This window comes from Loxodonta africana, chromosome 6 (assembly GCF_030014295.1).
Source record: "Loxodonta africana isolate mLoxAfr1 chromosome 6, mLoxAfr1.hap2, whole genome shotgun sequence".
Classification (NCBI taxonomy): domain Eukaryota; kingdom Metazoa; phylum Chordata; class Mammalia; order Proboscidea; family Elephantidae; genus Loxodonta; species Loxodonta africana.
Window position 1 is genome coordinate 117,144,078 of NC_087347.1, and position 14,637 is coordinate 117,158,714.

Below are 14,637 nucleotides of genomic sequence, written 5' to 3' on the forward strand. Positions count from 1 at the left end.
TATTTTTTACTAGTGTGTCTGAAACATCATTAAATATGGTTGTAATATGCAAAGTGTCTTGCAGTTACAGATTTTTTTTTCTTCAATGTGCACATTGTAGGACCTGAGGGAGGAGTGTGTGAAGCTGAAGACAAGAGTGTTTGATTTGGAACAACAGAATCGAACGCTGAGCATCCTGTTCCAACAGCGAGTCAGACCAGCTTCTGATCTGCTCCTTCAGGTATGTGTTCATGACAGAACAACCTTTGCTACGGAAATGCTATTGACAAGAGGTTATTCCACTTCCAAAGTTATCGACATCTTCGTGGGCGAGGCATACTGAAACAGAACCCAGATTCTTTCCTCCCTGGTGAAATGTCATTAAAATTGAATGTCCCTTAAATTTCTGACATTTTTAAGCTACATGTAGATAAGAGCCCCGTGAACAAAGAATGAACAGGTAAGCAGACGTAGAGCTAAGAAATAAGCCATTGCTTTGTTTTTGGAGACCAGTATTAGTAACCTTGCGCTCGGTGATAAGGAAGGAAGAGTTATATGTAAATCCCAAAGTATGTTTCTTTATTTCAAACTCTCTGTAATCAAAGATCCAGCTGGGGTTTGCTTTTCTCTCATATCTGTGTCCATGCAGATTTCTTCCTCACAACACCACGCTTCCTACACTCTGCCTCAGTTTATTAAAGGTTCTCTTTGTCTAAATGCTCTCACTGAGCTTCTTTATTTGCTTTGCCTTCAGAGTATGGAAAGTCAAACCATGTGAATCGTTCTGAAGCACCAGAGAGTCTGTTCTATTGCAAGGAAACACATATGCATTGATAGAAAGGGTTGGAGGACTGACCTTTGCAGTTTCCAATTTTTTGATCCTATTCATTCATTGGAAACCCTGGTGGCGTAATGGTTAAGAGCTGCATTGGCTCACAAACAGGTCAGCAGTTCAAATCCACCAGGCGCTCCTTGGAAACACTATGGGGCAGTTCTACTCTGCCCTATAGGGTTGGTCAGTTCTACTCTGTCCCGTAGGGTCGCTGTGAGTCGGAATTGACTCGATGGCAACAGGTTTTGGATTTTATTCATGTGTAAATTTGCACAAATAAGCTCCCAGGAGGCCTGCTGAGAGCCCTTCTGAGGCTGAGCTGTCAAGGGGCGCATTGAGGTTTCACAAGGCCCATGTACAATGTACAAAGTGTATCCCACAGCTGCCTGGTTTGATTGGCTGAGGGAAAGTAGACCAAGGACCTTCTCCAACTTCTGATCTTCCAGACTACACAGTCCAATACTGTAGCCACCAGCCATGTGGGGCTATTTAAATTTACAGTCATTAAAATTAAATTAAAATTCAGTTCCTCTGTCACACTAACCACACTTGAGGTGTTCAAAAGCCACATGTGGCTACCATATTGGACAGTGCATATATAGAACATTTCCATCTCTGTAGAAAGTTCTACTGGACAGCACTCTTCCAGCTGGTCAAGACTGTGTTGACAATTTACCCTCTGAACTTGAACCTAAACATCCCAGGGCTCCTCAGAGAAATAATGGGAAATTGCAGTTCATTTCAGAGAAAGACGTTTGATAAAGCCAAATATCGAAATGTAATTTGCCCCCCAAGTTAAAATAAAACAGCTGTCTGAATTCCAAAATAGGATTTCATCTCTTAAATTAATTTCCTCTCGGCTTTATCTGTTGGAGCTTAATTCATAATTTATGACTCAAAAATTATGTGGAAAAAATGAGTCTATCTTTATTCTGCTTCTGATCCCAACCACAATAAATGTTTGTCACAGGGGACCCTACATCTGTACAAAGTTGTTTCTCCTTTGTTCTTCTCATAATCAAGATCCAATATTTTATACAGCTGTTACACATACGTGAATGTTTTCTGTTTTGCCTGTTTTAACTTAAGGCTTTTCTGAAACAATGGTTAAGGATCTGCAGTCCCTGTGTGTGAATCATGATGATTTATTTCCACAGTAAACACATGTGCAGTAGATATTTAAGCTTTTTCACTGGCTAGCACAAATTTCTTAAATCCGTATCCAAATGGCAAAGAATGATGTGTACGCTGACAATAGAAACTCAGGGTTATTCACTGGGTGTTTTCAGCCAACAAACTTTGTATTTATTCCCAAATAGTCCTCATTTCCAGGAGCCATTCTAATTTAAATAATATTTATAAGAGATGTACTATTCATAGCTCTGTGAAGAAGAATGATAGAAAGTATGATGCCTGATATCTTACAGCTCCCAACTGCAGACAGAGGAAGTTGCTGGTTTTTCAGATGATCTGTTAATTATTTGACTCATGAATTTTCATTTTCTGAAGATACTTTTGGGTTTAATTGAAGTACCAATGCATATCATAGAGCACTAGCCAAAATAAAAGCAGCCTGACCTTGCTGAGCATCTGTGGAAGCTCAGTGATTATATCATTAAATGCACTAACCAACCAGTCAACCAATTGCCATGGAGTGGACTCTGATTCATGGTGACCTCATGTGTGTTAGAGTAGAACCATGCTCCATAGGTATGTCAATGGCTAATTTTTCAGAAATAGCTTGCCAGGCCTTTTTTCTGAGATAACTCTTAGTGGATTCAAACCTCCAACCTTTCAGATAGCAGTTAAAGAATAAATGGCAAATTCATTCTACAGGTGGGGGAGTTGTTTTGCATAAACCTAAGGGAGCTGTATATGCCCCTACCTCTTCCTCTTCCTCTGACGTTCTCCTGTCTTAAGTGGATGTTCTGATACTAAGCAGGCATGCCTATCCAGCCCAGTCTGGTTGCGGGTATGGAGCTGGTGGGTACAGCAAATCTATCAGTGCCCTGGGTCCAAAATAGTACAGAAGCTCAGACTGTTGTCCGTGAGCTACAGATTCAGTAAGACAGATTTCTAACTAGCTTCCTGCATGTCTTAGAAAACTGTCTTGGTTGTCATCTGCTAAATACAGCTTAATGATTCTGTACCATCTGAAGGAAGCACCTGTGGAGAGATACAGAAAGATTTTTGAACCCATTGTGATTTCTTGTTGATAAATTGTAAATATTAGAAAAGACAATAATTGATGAGAAACACTCAACTCTTTGTCCCTCAAAAATACAGAATAATAGGTTACACGGATATCATTTAGCAAATCCTGTGTAGAAAAAACAAAAGCGGGTATTTCAAAAGATTAATTGACAGATTCTTGGATGCTTACAAAGACAGACATGTCCCTGATGGGGGAAAATAAAACCAAAACTAAAAAAGGCCCAACCTGAAAATTAAAATCTTAAGATTAGCAATAATCTCTGAGAGATGATGTCTCTGGGACTATAGGTGATAACAACTCGGATTAAGAAGGCCCTCTATATTAAATCAACAATTTGAGCTAAGTTGCAAAGAATTAAGTAGCCAGTGTAGCACATAAAATCCAAGAATAATGTTCTTAATGGGACTAGAGTCTTTAACTAAGCTACTAGCCAAATTGACCAATGTGCTCCATTCATCTTGAATCTTACTAAAGAACGACCTCGATGCAATGAACATTGGCACCTAGTAGAGAGTTCTCTACTAGGCCCACATACCATGTTTCTTTGCAAATAGTATGCCCACACGCACATCAATACCATGTGTGGAAATGACAAAATTATGTAAAAAAAGTTCTGGCATAGTGCACCCATACACATACCACAAATGTCTCATGACATTTCCACAAGTGAATTTTGTCCTCGTTCACCCTCATTCAATAGACCAAAAATGTTACTTTTGATCGTATTTGTTTAATAAAGGTATAAGCCATGGTCAAGAAGTCATGGATTGAGTTTGGTAGAACCCTGGTAATCAGAAAATAAACAATTGAAACTGCTTTTGAGTCATCAGTCAGAACCTGAATCCTACTGAAGCCTGTCTATAAATCAGGTACTATCAATTGGAAGTGTAAACAAAGCGAAGCCTGCACTGACAAAATGGCATCGAGTAGCTGTCAATAGGAATCTCGATTCAATCTGCATTAACATAATTATCACAGTAGTCTTCTGACTCCGGCTTTTAACTGGAGGAATAAACAAAGCAAAGTTCACACACAATTACTTCTGGCTCAACAGCTGAATGTGAAAACTTTATCAGATCATCTTAAGTGAAACCATTAAGCTATGTGGTTGTTGTTGCTAGGTGCCGTTGAGTAAGTTACAACTCATAGGGACACCATGTATAATAGAAGGGAACACTGCCTGGACCTACACCATCCTCACTATCATTGTAATGCTTGAGCCCATTATTGCAGCCACTGTGTCAGTCCATCTCACTGAGGGTCCTCCTCTTTTTCGCTGATCCTCTACTTTACCAAACATGATGTCCTTCTTCAGGGAATGGTCCTTCCTGATAACATGTCCAAAGTATGTGAGATGAAGTTTCTCCATCCTCGCTTCTAAGGAGCATTCTGGCTGTACTTCTTCCAAGACAGATTTGTTCATTCTTCTGGCAGTCCATGGTATATTTAATATTCCTCGTCAACACCATAATTCAAAGGCTTCAATTCTTCTTCCGTCTTCCTTATTCATTGTTCAGCTTTCACATGCATACCATGGCTTGGGTCAGGCTCACCTTAGTCGTTAAAGTGACAGCTTTGCTTTTTAACCCTTGAAAGAGGTCTTTTGTAGCATATTTGCCCAATGCAATATGCCGTTTGGTTTCATCACTGCTGCTTCCATGGGCGTTGATTGTGGATCCTTGACAACTTCAGTTTTTTCTCTGTTTATCATGATATTGCTTATCTGTCCACTTGTGAGGATTTTTGTTTTATGTTGAGGTACAATCCATACTGAAGACTGTAGTCTTTGATCTTCATCAGTAAGTGCTTTAAGTCCTCTTTGCTTTCAGCAAGCGAGGTTTTGTCATCGGCATATCACAGGTTGTTTATGAATCTTCCTCCAATCCTGATGCCGCTTTCTTCTTTATATAATCCAGCTTTTAAGATTATTTGTTCAGCATACAGAATATGGTGAAAGGATTCAACTCTGACGCACACTTTTCCTGATTTTAAACCACGCAGCATCCCATTGTTCTGTTCGAAGGACAGCTTCTTAGTCTTTGTACAGGTTCCTCAGGAGCGCAATTAAGTGTTCTGGAACCCCCGTTCTTCACAATGTTATCCATAATTTGTTATGATCCACACAGTCAAATGCCTTCGCATAGTCCATAAAACACAGATAAACATCTTTCTGGTGTTCTCTGCTTTCAGCCAAGATCTATCTGACATTAGCAATGAGATCCCTTGTTCTACATGCTCTTCTGAATCCAGCTTTAATTTCTGGCAGTTCCCTGTTGATGTACTGTTACAACCACTTTTGAATGATCTTTAGCAAAATTTTACTTGTATGTCATTAATGATATTATTCCAAAATTTCCACATCCTGTTGGATCATATTTCTTTGGAATGAGCAAGAATATGGATCTCTTCCACTTGTTTGAATATGAAGTTGTCTTCCAAATTTCTTGGCATAGACGAGTGACAACTACACTGTTGCATCCATTTGTTGAAACATCTCAGTTGGCATTAGGTCAATTCCTAGAGCCTTGTTTTTTGCCAATGCCTTCAGTACAGCTTGAATTTCTTTCTTTCAGCGCCATAGGTTTTTAATCATATGCTACCTTCTGAGATGGTTGTGTGTCAACCAGTTTTTTTGGTACAGCGACTATCTGTATTCCTTCTATTTTGTTTTGATGCTTTTTGCATCGTTCAAATTTTTGCCCATAGAATCCTTCAGTATTGCAACTTAAGGCTTGAATTTTCTTCTTCTGTTCTTTCAGCTTAAGGAATGCCGAGTGTGTTCTTCCTTTTTGGTTTTCTAACTCCAAATCATTGCACATTTCATTATAATAATTTACTTTGTCTTCTTAAACTGCCCTTTGAAATCTTCTCTTTATCACTTTTACTTCATCATTCCTTCAGATCCCTTTAGCTATTCTATGTCCAAGAGCAAGTTTCAGAGTTTCTTCTGACATCCATTTTGGTCTTTTTTTTCTTTCCTGTCTTTTTAATGACCCTTTGCTTTCTTCATGTGTGATGTCCAAGATGTCCTTGTCCAGACAAATTGTTCAATGTGTCAAATCTATTCTTGACATCTTCTCTAAATTTAGGTGGTATATACTCAAGGTCGTATTTTGGCTCTCATGGACTTGCTCTAATTCTTTTCAGCTTCAGCTTCAACTTGCATATGAGCAATTGATGGTCCATTCCACAGTCGGCCCCTGGCCTTGTTCTGACTGATGATATTGAGCTTCTCCATTGTCCCTTTCCACAGAGTAGTCTATTTGATTCCTGTGTAATCCATCTGGCATGGTCCATGTGTATAGTTGCTATTTATGTTGTTGAAAATAGGTATTTGCAATGAAGAAGTCATTGGTCTTGCAAAATTCTATCATGTGATCTCATGTCTCGTTTCTATCACCAAGGTCATATTTTCCAGTTACTGATCCTTCCTCTTTGTTTCATAGTAGTCCATATAATTATCCCACTGAAAATGGCCAGTACTAGCCCATTTCAGCTCACTAATATCTAGGATGTCCATCTTTATGTGTTTCCTGTCATTTTTGACAACTTCTAATTTTCCTAGATTCATACTTCATACATTCCACATTCTGATTATTAGTGGATATTCAGAACTCTTCATTTTGAGTCATGCCACATCAGCGAATGAAGATCCCAAAAGCTTGACTCCGTGTACATCATTAAGGCCACCTCCACTTTGAGGAGGTAGCTCTTCCCCAGTGGTATTTTGAGTGCCTTGCAACCTGAGAGGCTCATCTTCCATAGTATATCAGACAGTGTTCTGCTGCTACTCGTAAAGTTTTCAATGGCCAATTTTTCAGCAGTAGATTGCCAGGTCCTTCTTAGTCTGTCTTAGTCTGGAAGCTCTGCTGAAACCTGTCCACCACAGATGATCCTGCTGGTATTTGAAATACTGGTGGTATAGCTTTCAGCATCACAGCAACACCAGGCCACCGCAGTACACGACAAACAGACAGATGAGCGGTGGTAAGCTATGTTAGGTCTATTTGTTTTATAGTCTAATTATGTTTTATTAGCACCAATGTCTTTGATCGGTGATCATAAGTCACCTTAGTCATATGCTTGCGAGCATATAAAAAGGCTCTTGCTTCTCATACACCTCACATTTGAATTTTGAGATCTCTTAACCAGAACCAGACAGTTATCTCTTATATTGTGCATATTTTTTCAGTTTATAAATCTAAATCTTAGAACGCTTTAGGTTCATGGCAGGAATTAAACACAAGTCCCACACCACCAACTTCAAACTGAAAGTCATTGCAAGGCCAGAAGAAACAGACAAGGGTTTGAGGTTGGAGAGTCATCCATTAGCAAACGGAGGCACGAGAAAGAGGAGATGGAGAAAATCAATAATCCACAAAACCGCTCATGTTTTGGGACCAAAGAAAAATGGCCTGAGTTGGAGAAGGACTTGAAAGACTAGATTATTTCTCGAAGGGAAAAAAAAAATCAAGCTCCCTCTACTGTTGCAATTCAGATTAAAGTGAAGCTTCTGGAAAATGAAAAAGGAATCTCAGATTTCAAGGAGAATTTCACCTGGGTTTCTGGATTCATGAAAAGGACTGGCCTTTCCAAAAGAGTGAGAACCACTGTAGGCCAGCAACTTCTGGATGACTGGGAGCAAAAGATGATCACCTTCTGTGAATTCGTCACCAGTGGAATCTCTGAACTTGGTATCACTGCAGTGGACATAATTAACAATGTCTTTGGACAGTCTAACCACCAAGACTGTAATTGCTTCGGGTGTGAAAACTGTAGCCATTACAAACACTGAGTACAAGAGGACAGACTTCACTATAGTCCTTGGTTGCACAACGAGTAGATTGAAATTAAAGCCAATGGTAATTTTCAAGAGAATTACAAGGCCTTGTGAAAAACTGCCCAGCATTGTGGTAGTTCATTATAATGAAAAGGGATGGATGGACTGTGATGTTATGACCGTATGGGTAGGTAAATGTTATAGGGCCAGGCAGGTGGGATTCTCTTCGAAGAAGTCTTAACTAATTTTCAATGCCATGGCTGCTCACAAAGAAAAAAAAAATTCAAAATTGTATTAACTGATGCCCATATAGCAATCATACCTGTGGCCTTATCTGCAAGCTGTAGCTACTAGGTATAGCAGTCAACCACCTGTTCAAGACTTTCATGAGAAGAGAGTGGGATGAATGTATGTAGCCTGGGATTCATGAGTTGACACCATCAGGATGACTGAATTGGGAGATGTTTGCAGAAGTGGGTGGCTTCTCTTTGAGGGAAAATAACCCCATAAACCATCAACAACGGCTTCAGAAAGGCTAGGATTGTGTAGCAGCAGAATACCTGTGTGAAGATGAAGATGCTGAAGGCAGTGATGCTGATGACATCAGTTCAGAACTCACAGAAGAGCATCTGCAGGCAGCTCTGAGATAGTTCAATGATGATGGTGATGAGGGATCGGACTTTGAAGGGTTCTGGGAATCCGATGAAGATGATGACAATAATGAATGAATAAACTAAAATGGCCTGTTTTAAGATGAAAACACAATTTCTTCTGGTGATTTTAGTTGATTTCAAAGACATTGGTTATCAAAAATTATACTTCAATTTAAGATTTATGAAAAATATAAACAACATCTTGTAGTTGTAGGCCTAGGATAATTTCTTTTTTTAAAAATTTTACTGTGTTTTAGGTGAAAGTTTACAGCACAAATTAGTTTTTCATTCAAAAATTCATACACAAATTGTTTTGTGACATTGGTGGCAATCCCGGCAATATGTCAGCATTCTCCCCTTTCCATTTCTACCCTGGGCTGTCCATGTCCATTTGTACAGTTTTCCTGTCCCTTCCTGCCTTCTTGTCTTTGCTTTTGGGCAGGTATTGCTCATTTGGTCTTCTGTACTTGACTAAACTAAAAAGCATGTTCCTCACATGTGTTATTGCTTGTTCTAGAGGACTGTCTAATCTTTGGCTGAAAGGTGGACTTCAGGAGTGGCTTTAGTTCTGAGTTAGCAGGGTGTCCGGGGGCCATAGTCTCAGGGGTTCCTCCAGTCTCTTTCAGACAAGTCTAGTCTTTTTTTGTAAATTTGAGTTTTATTCTACATTTTTCTGTCACTCTATCTGGGACCCTCTATTGTGATCCTTGTCAGAGTGGTCAGTGGTAGTAGCCAGGCACCATCTAGTTCTTCTGGGCTCAGGCTGGTAGAGGCTGTAGTTTGTGTGGTCCATTATTCCTTTGGGCTAATATTTTCCTTGTGTCTTTGGTTTTCTTCATTCTCCTTTGCTCTGAATGTGATGGGACCAACAGATGTATCTTAGATGGCCGCTCAAGCTTTTAAGACCCCAAACGCTACTCACTAAATTAGGATATAGAACATTTTCTTCGTGAACTACATTATGCCAAGTGACCTAGATGTCCCCTGAGACCATGATCCCCAGCCCTCAGCCCCAGTACCTTGGTCCCTCAGGTGTTTGGATATGTCTAGGAAGCTTCTATGACTTTTGCCTTGGTCAAATTGTGCTGACTTCATCTATATTGTGTGTTGTCTGTTTTCTTCACCACAGTTAACTCGTCTCCTATTTAGTTAGTGATTTCTCCTTCCTGCCCCTACCCTTTCTCCTAACCATCAAAGTGTTTTGTTTTTTTTTTTTCTGTGTGTAAACCTTTTCTTGGTTTTTTATAATAGTGGTCTCCTACAATCTATATCCTTTTGTGATTGACTTATTTCACTCAGCGTAATGCCCTCCAAATTCAGGCATGTTGTGAGATTTTTGTGGATTCATCATTGTTCTTTATGTTGCCTGGTATTCCATCATGTCTGTGTACCATAATTTGTTTATCCATTCATCTATTGATGGGCACTTAGGTTGTTTCCATCGTTCTGCTATTGTGAATAATGCTTCAGTGAACATGTCTATTCACGTGATGGCTCTTATTTCTCCAGGATAAATTCCTAGGAGTGGGATCACTGGATCGTACAGTATTCCTGTTTCAAGCTTTTTAAGGAGGCACCATTTCATTTTCTGTGGTGGTTGTACCATTCTACACTCCCACCACCAGTGCGTAAGAGTTCCAATCTGTCTACAACCTCTCCGACATTTGTTATTTTCTGTTTTTTTTTTTAGTGCCAGTAATGTTGGAGTGAGATGGTATCTCATTGTAGTTTTGATTTGAATTTCTCTAATAGCTAATGATTGCGAGCAATTTCTCATGTATCTGTTAGCCGCCAGACTAGGATCATTTCTTACTTACTAATTTCTAGCGCTTCGTGCATTCATACTCTTTGGTTTCAACATGGCGTCCCATTTCTATCACCAGCCCATTCAGTTCATCATCAGTTGCACTTGGTTTAGGAAGATACCTACCTTAAATGAAGTTTCCATGAGATCAGTTTTATCCTGGTGACATTAAATCCACTGGACAGAGAAAAAAAAAATTAAAATTGAAGTCAGTAACACATAAAAAAACATTGGCGTAGTGAGCTTACGAAAATAACGAGTGGAGGTTGTGCAGTTTGCAAAAATGTGCAACGTGCGTATCACCTAAAAATACAGTATTTCTCTTACTGGTTGAATTGAATGCTTACCAAGAGTGAGTTATGTTTGTAACTTGATATGTTTATGTGCTTAGTGCTGTCCTGGTTATTATGTAATTTTTAACTTACGTAAACCCATGAATTATGGTGCAAAAAGAAAATTGTTTCTATAAAACAAAGTTGAGTGCCTCAAAAGCTTCTATAAAGGCAAGTCACTGAAAATGTTTGTGATCAAATTAGATAAAAGCATCTAACTAAAGAATTGTGGGAGGTGAAGGATTGAATCAAAAGTAGGGGTATTCTGCATATGAATTACTTCTCAAGTGGTTTTAAGTTCTTGTTCCACTATTAAGAAAAAAAGAACAAACCTGGAAATCTTAGACAATGTATAAAGCATGTGTTTCATGAAAAAATAAATAAATAAAAGACAATGGATGAGTCCAATAATAGGATCTGTAGGCAAAGCAGCAGCCTTGGGCCTACCTCGAGTGCTCTTATTTAACCAATACTTACATGCTGCTTCCCGTTTAAGATAGTACTCTACAGCCTCTACAGTATTCATGAATTTAATCTCCATTATAACCCTAAGAGGTAGGAGCTATCATTACAAATGGGGACACTTATGCATGGCAGGTCACCCAGCTGGTAACTGACAGAGCCCAGATGTGCACGGAGATCAGCTTCCAGAGCCCTCCCCTTCACCTCTGTACAAGTAAGCTCTGCAGGAGCAGGGATGGCCGTGAGGGACATTTTCAATTCCCCACCCTAACTGACATTTTCATTAACTGACCAACCTCTGATCAACAGGGATAAGAGGGCTTCTGCCGAGAAATCACAATACAGAGCCCACCACATTTACACGTTGCTGAAAGGCTCTTGATTTGTAGCACCGAGGAGTTCTGCCTTAGCCTTGTGTTGGACACCTGTGTCATCATCATCCTTGTGTGACGTTCTTCTCCGTATTTTCAGCCTAGCACAGTTTTTTATTTTTTTATCTGATATTTAAAAGGGTCCTAGTAGCCATATGCTAAGGCCAAGATAGAAAGAAGGACGTTACAGTGTAGGTTACTCACACAAACAGCTGAGGACCTGACAGCTCGGAACCAAGGTGTAAACATTTGCTGTGACTGCCTAGAGTGCTGGCCATTTTATTTTTTTGCTATTGTTTTGTTTTATATTATTACTTCAGCTGACATGAGAGGCTTTTAAAATTCTACTTGTTCTTTGGATTTTTTTTTTTTTTCTTTTTTTTCCCTCCTGTGTTTTTATTTTCAGAATGTCCCATCTATCCATCATCTGACTTGGCAGGTCACAACACACTCACTTCTGCGCCAGTCCACAAGCAATGAATCCCACTCTCTGAGATCCAAGCCAAGGCCAGCACCTCTCAGGGGCCTTTAAGGTCATAGCACCCTCATTGCCTTCCCCTTGTTGGAGTTCATGTAGCATCAGTGATCTGGCACGTAACTGATCAGCTCATTGTCCTGTAGGGGATGGAAGCCTAGCCATTCATGGCAGTGACAGTGCAACCCCCAATGACTAGGGATTTCTTGTTCATTTTCATCTCAACCATATAGTAATCTCCCTGAAGGCAAGAACTGTGCTCAGTGCTGCTTTTCACCCTGCCACAGACACTATCCCTGTTTATAATAGATATTCAATGGAAACTCGCTGAAGGCTTAACACTTAATTGTTGTTTTTAACTACCACAGACTTGGCCCCTTACTCATGGCAACCCCATGCACTGCAGAACAAAACACTACCTGGTCCCATGCCATCCCTGTGATCAGTTACGGATCAAATCTTTGTGATCCATTGGGTTTTCATTGGTTGATTTTAGGATTTAGATCACCAGGCCTTTCTTCCTACTCTTAGCCTGGAAACTCCACTGAACCCTGCTGCACATCACAGCAACACACAAACCTCTACTGTCAGACAGGTGGTGACTGCACATGAGGTGCACTGGCTGGGACTCCAACCCAGGTCTCTTGCATGGAAGGCGAGAATTCTACCACCGAACCACCACTGCCCCGTAACACTTAATGACATTTTTTTTTTCTGAAATGTAATTTTGCGTGGGTTTCTTAACCTCAGCACGATTGTTAATCTTCTTGGCGAGATGACCATGCTTTCTTTTGTGCATTTGTGTGTATCTCTTGTGTCAGCCCCTGTACCTAGCTCGGTAGATGTCCAATTCATATTTTTATAATTCTTTCATTTATTTGTGAAGAGCAGATTTTTGGGGGCCAAAATACACTTTTTGCTGCATTAAAACGTGTCATTGAAAAGTGAACACAGCCACACAGACCTGACCGATCGACTGAACAACACCAAAGTGTCTTCTGTAGAATATTTGATCATTAAGAGAAACTTGAAAATGCCAGCTATATTAAACATTTTTAAATGTGTATATTTTGCTTTTTAAAAGATCTATGCATCGTTGCTTAAGGGTGATGGACAAATTTGGAAGCAGATAGTGGCGATGGTTGTGCAACATGGTGAACATAATGTCACCGAATTGTACACGTAAAAATGTTGAAATACAAATGTTTCATTATAAATGTTATTAGTTGCCGTCTAGTCAGCTCTGGTCCCATGTCATCCTTGAGCACTACATCAGACAGTGTTCTGTTACGATCCATAAGGTTTTCGTTGCCAGATTGTTAGAAGTAAATTGCCAGGCTTTTCTTCCTCATCTGTCTTAATCTAGATGCTCCGCTGAAACCTCTCCACCATGGATGGCTCTGCTGGTATTTGAAATACCAATGCCATAGCTTCCAGCAGCGTAGCAACATGCAAGCCATCACAGTATGGCAAACTGACGGGGGGGTAGTGGTTTTTATATACAATAAGTCCCTGGGCTATAAATGTCCGACTTACAGACAACTCGTACTTGCCCTTTAATGTATGTAAATTTGCCTGCAGATTGAAATGATTAAGCCAGCCCTTACTCACAACAATCCTTCGTCACAGTCACCTTCGCTTGCCACAAATGCAGCTTTTAAATCATTGAAAAGGCTTCAAGCCTTTTCTTGCACTAAATTAAGGTGAAATAAGAACCGTATGCACCTGTTCCGACCTAACCTGCGAATTCGATTTAGACACACTTAGGAACAGATCTTTTTAGGAACGGATCTCGTCTGTAACCCGGGCACTGCGTGTGTATACTTACCACACACTCACAAAGGTCTACACATACCTGCCTCTTAAGTACTTTATACTCTATAGAGTTGAAGTGAGGTGAGAAGATGAAAGAAAGAAGAAATCCCTGGGAGGGCATCAGAATAATAAGAGAGGAGTGGGTGAGTAAGGAAGGGAGTTGGTAAAGGACAGGCGAAGGTTCTTCAGTTCTGGTGGTGGAAGCTTTCCTTCTGATGGATCAGGGCCTCCCTTGAGCTATAGGCTAAGAAGGAGTCAACAGAAGAGGCAAGAAAGTCCACACACACTTAGAGCTGCTGCCTGGCTTCCCACACTGCTAGGATATAAGCTTGCTCTTACACGTTTCTGGAATTGATTAGCTCTGTCCCTGGGCTCTTGTTGTGGCAGCCATGGAAGCAGCCTAGGCCCAGCTCTACCAGCCTGGCATAATGTAGATAGACCCACAGGGCACCAGGGGGAGCAGCCTGGGGATGCTTCAGAGGTGCTGAGTCATGCCAGGGCCCAGGTGGCACAGTACCCACTGATGGGGAAACTGTCAACTTACATCATCAGAGGACTTTGTTGGCTTCATGATGGGCATCTGTCGGATGTGAGAACATACGGAGAATGGCAGCAGGGATTCCATCTCATGCAATAAGCCCCAGGAAGAGTATTAACTTGTAAGAATGGAGAAGTGGCCTCTCTGAGAAGTAAGGGGCACTTGGAAAGATCACAGGACACCTGTCTGGCAGGCCTTCCGATGATGAGATGCACCGCACGAGGCCTGGTTTGGGATCAAGTGCAAGCAGCAGAGAAGATGAGGCAAAATCTTCAGGGTTATTGCAAGAAGCGATTCCCCCTTTTGTCATGCTTTCCAGCCCTCTCTATACTTGCTTCACCTTCGACAGTATCGTTTTTCTTTCTTTCCTGACGCAAATTC

At 40.5% G+C, this 14,637-nt stretch overlaps 1 protein-coding gene across 1 annotated transcript in view; it reads left to right on the forward strand.

The window, feature by feature from the left end:
* The window catches only part of NCKAP5 (NCK associated protein 5), a 666,066-nt gene that overhangs the window by 510,531 nt on the left and 140,898 nt on the right, over positions 1–14,637 (forward strand). Inside the window, 1 exon segment of the mRNA XM_023543022.2 lies at positions 101–220. Coding sequence (XP_023398790.2) covers positions 101–220 — 120 coding nt within the window.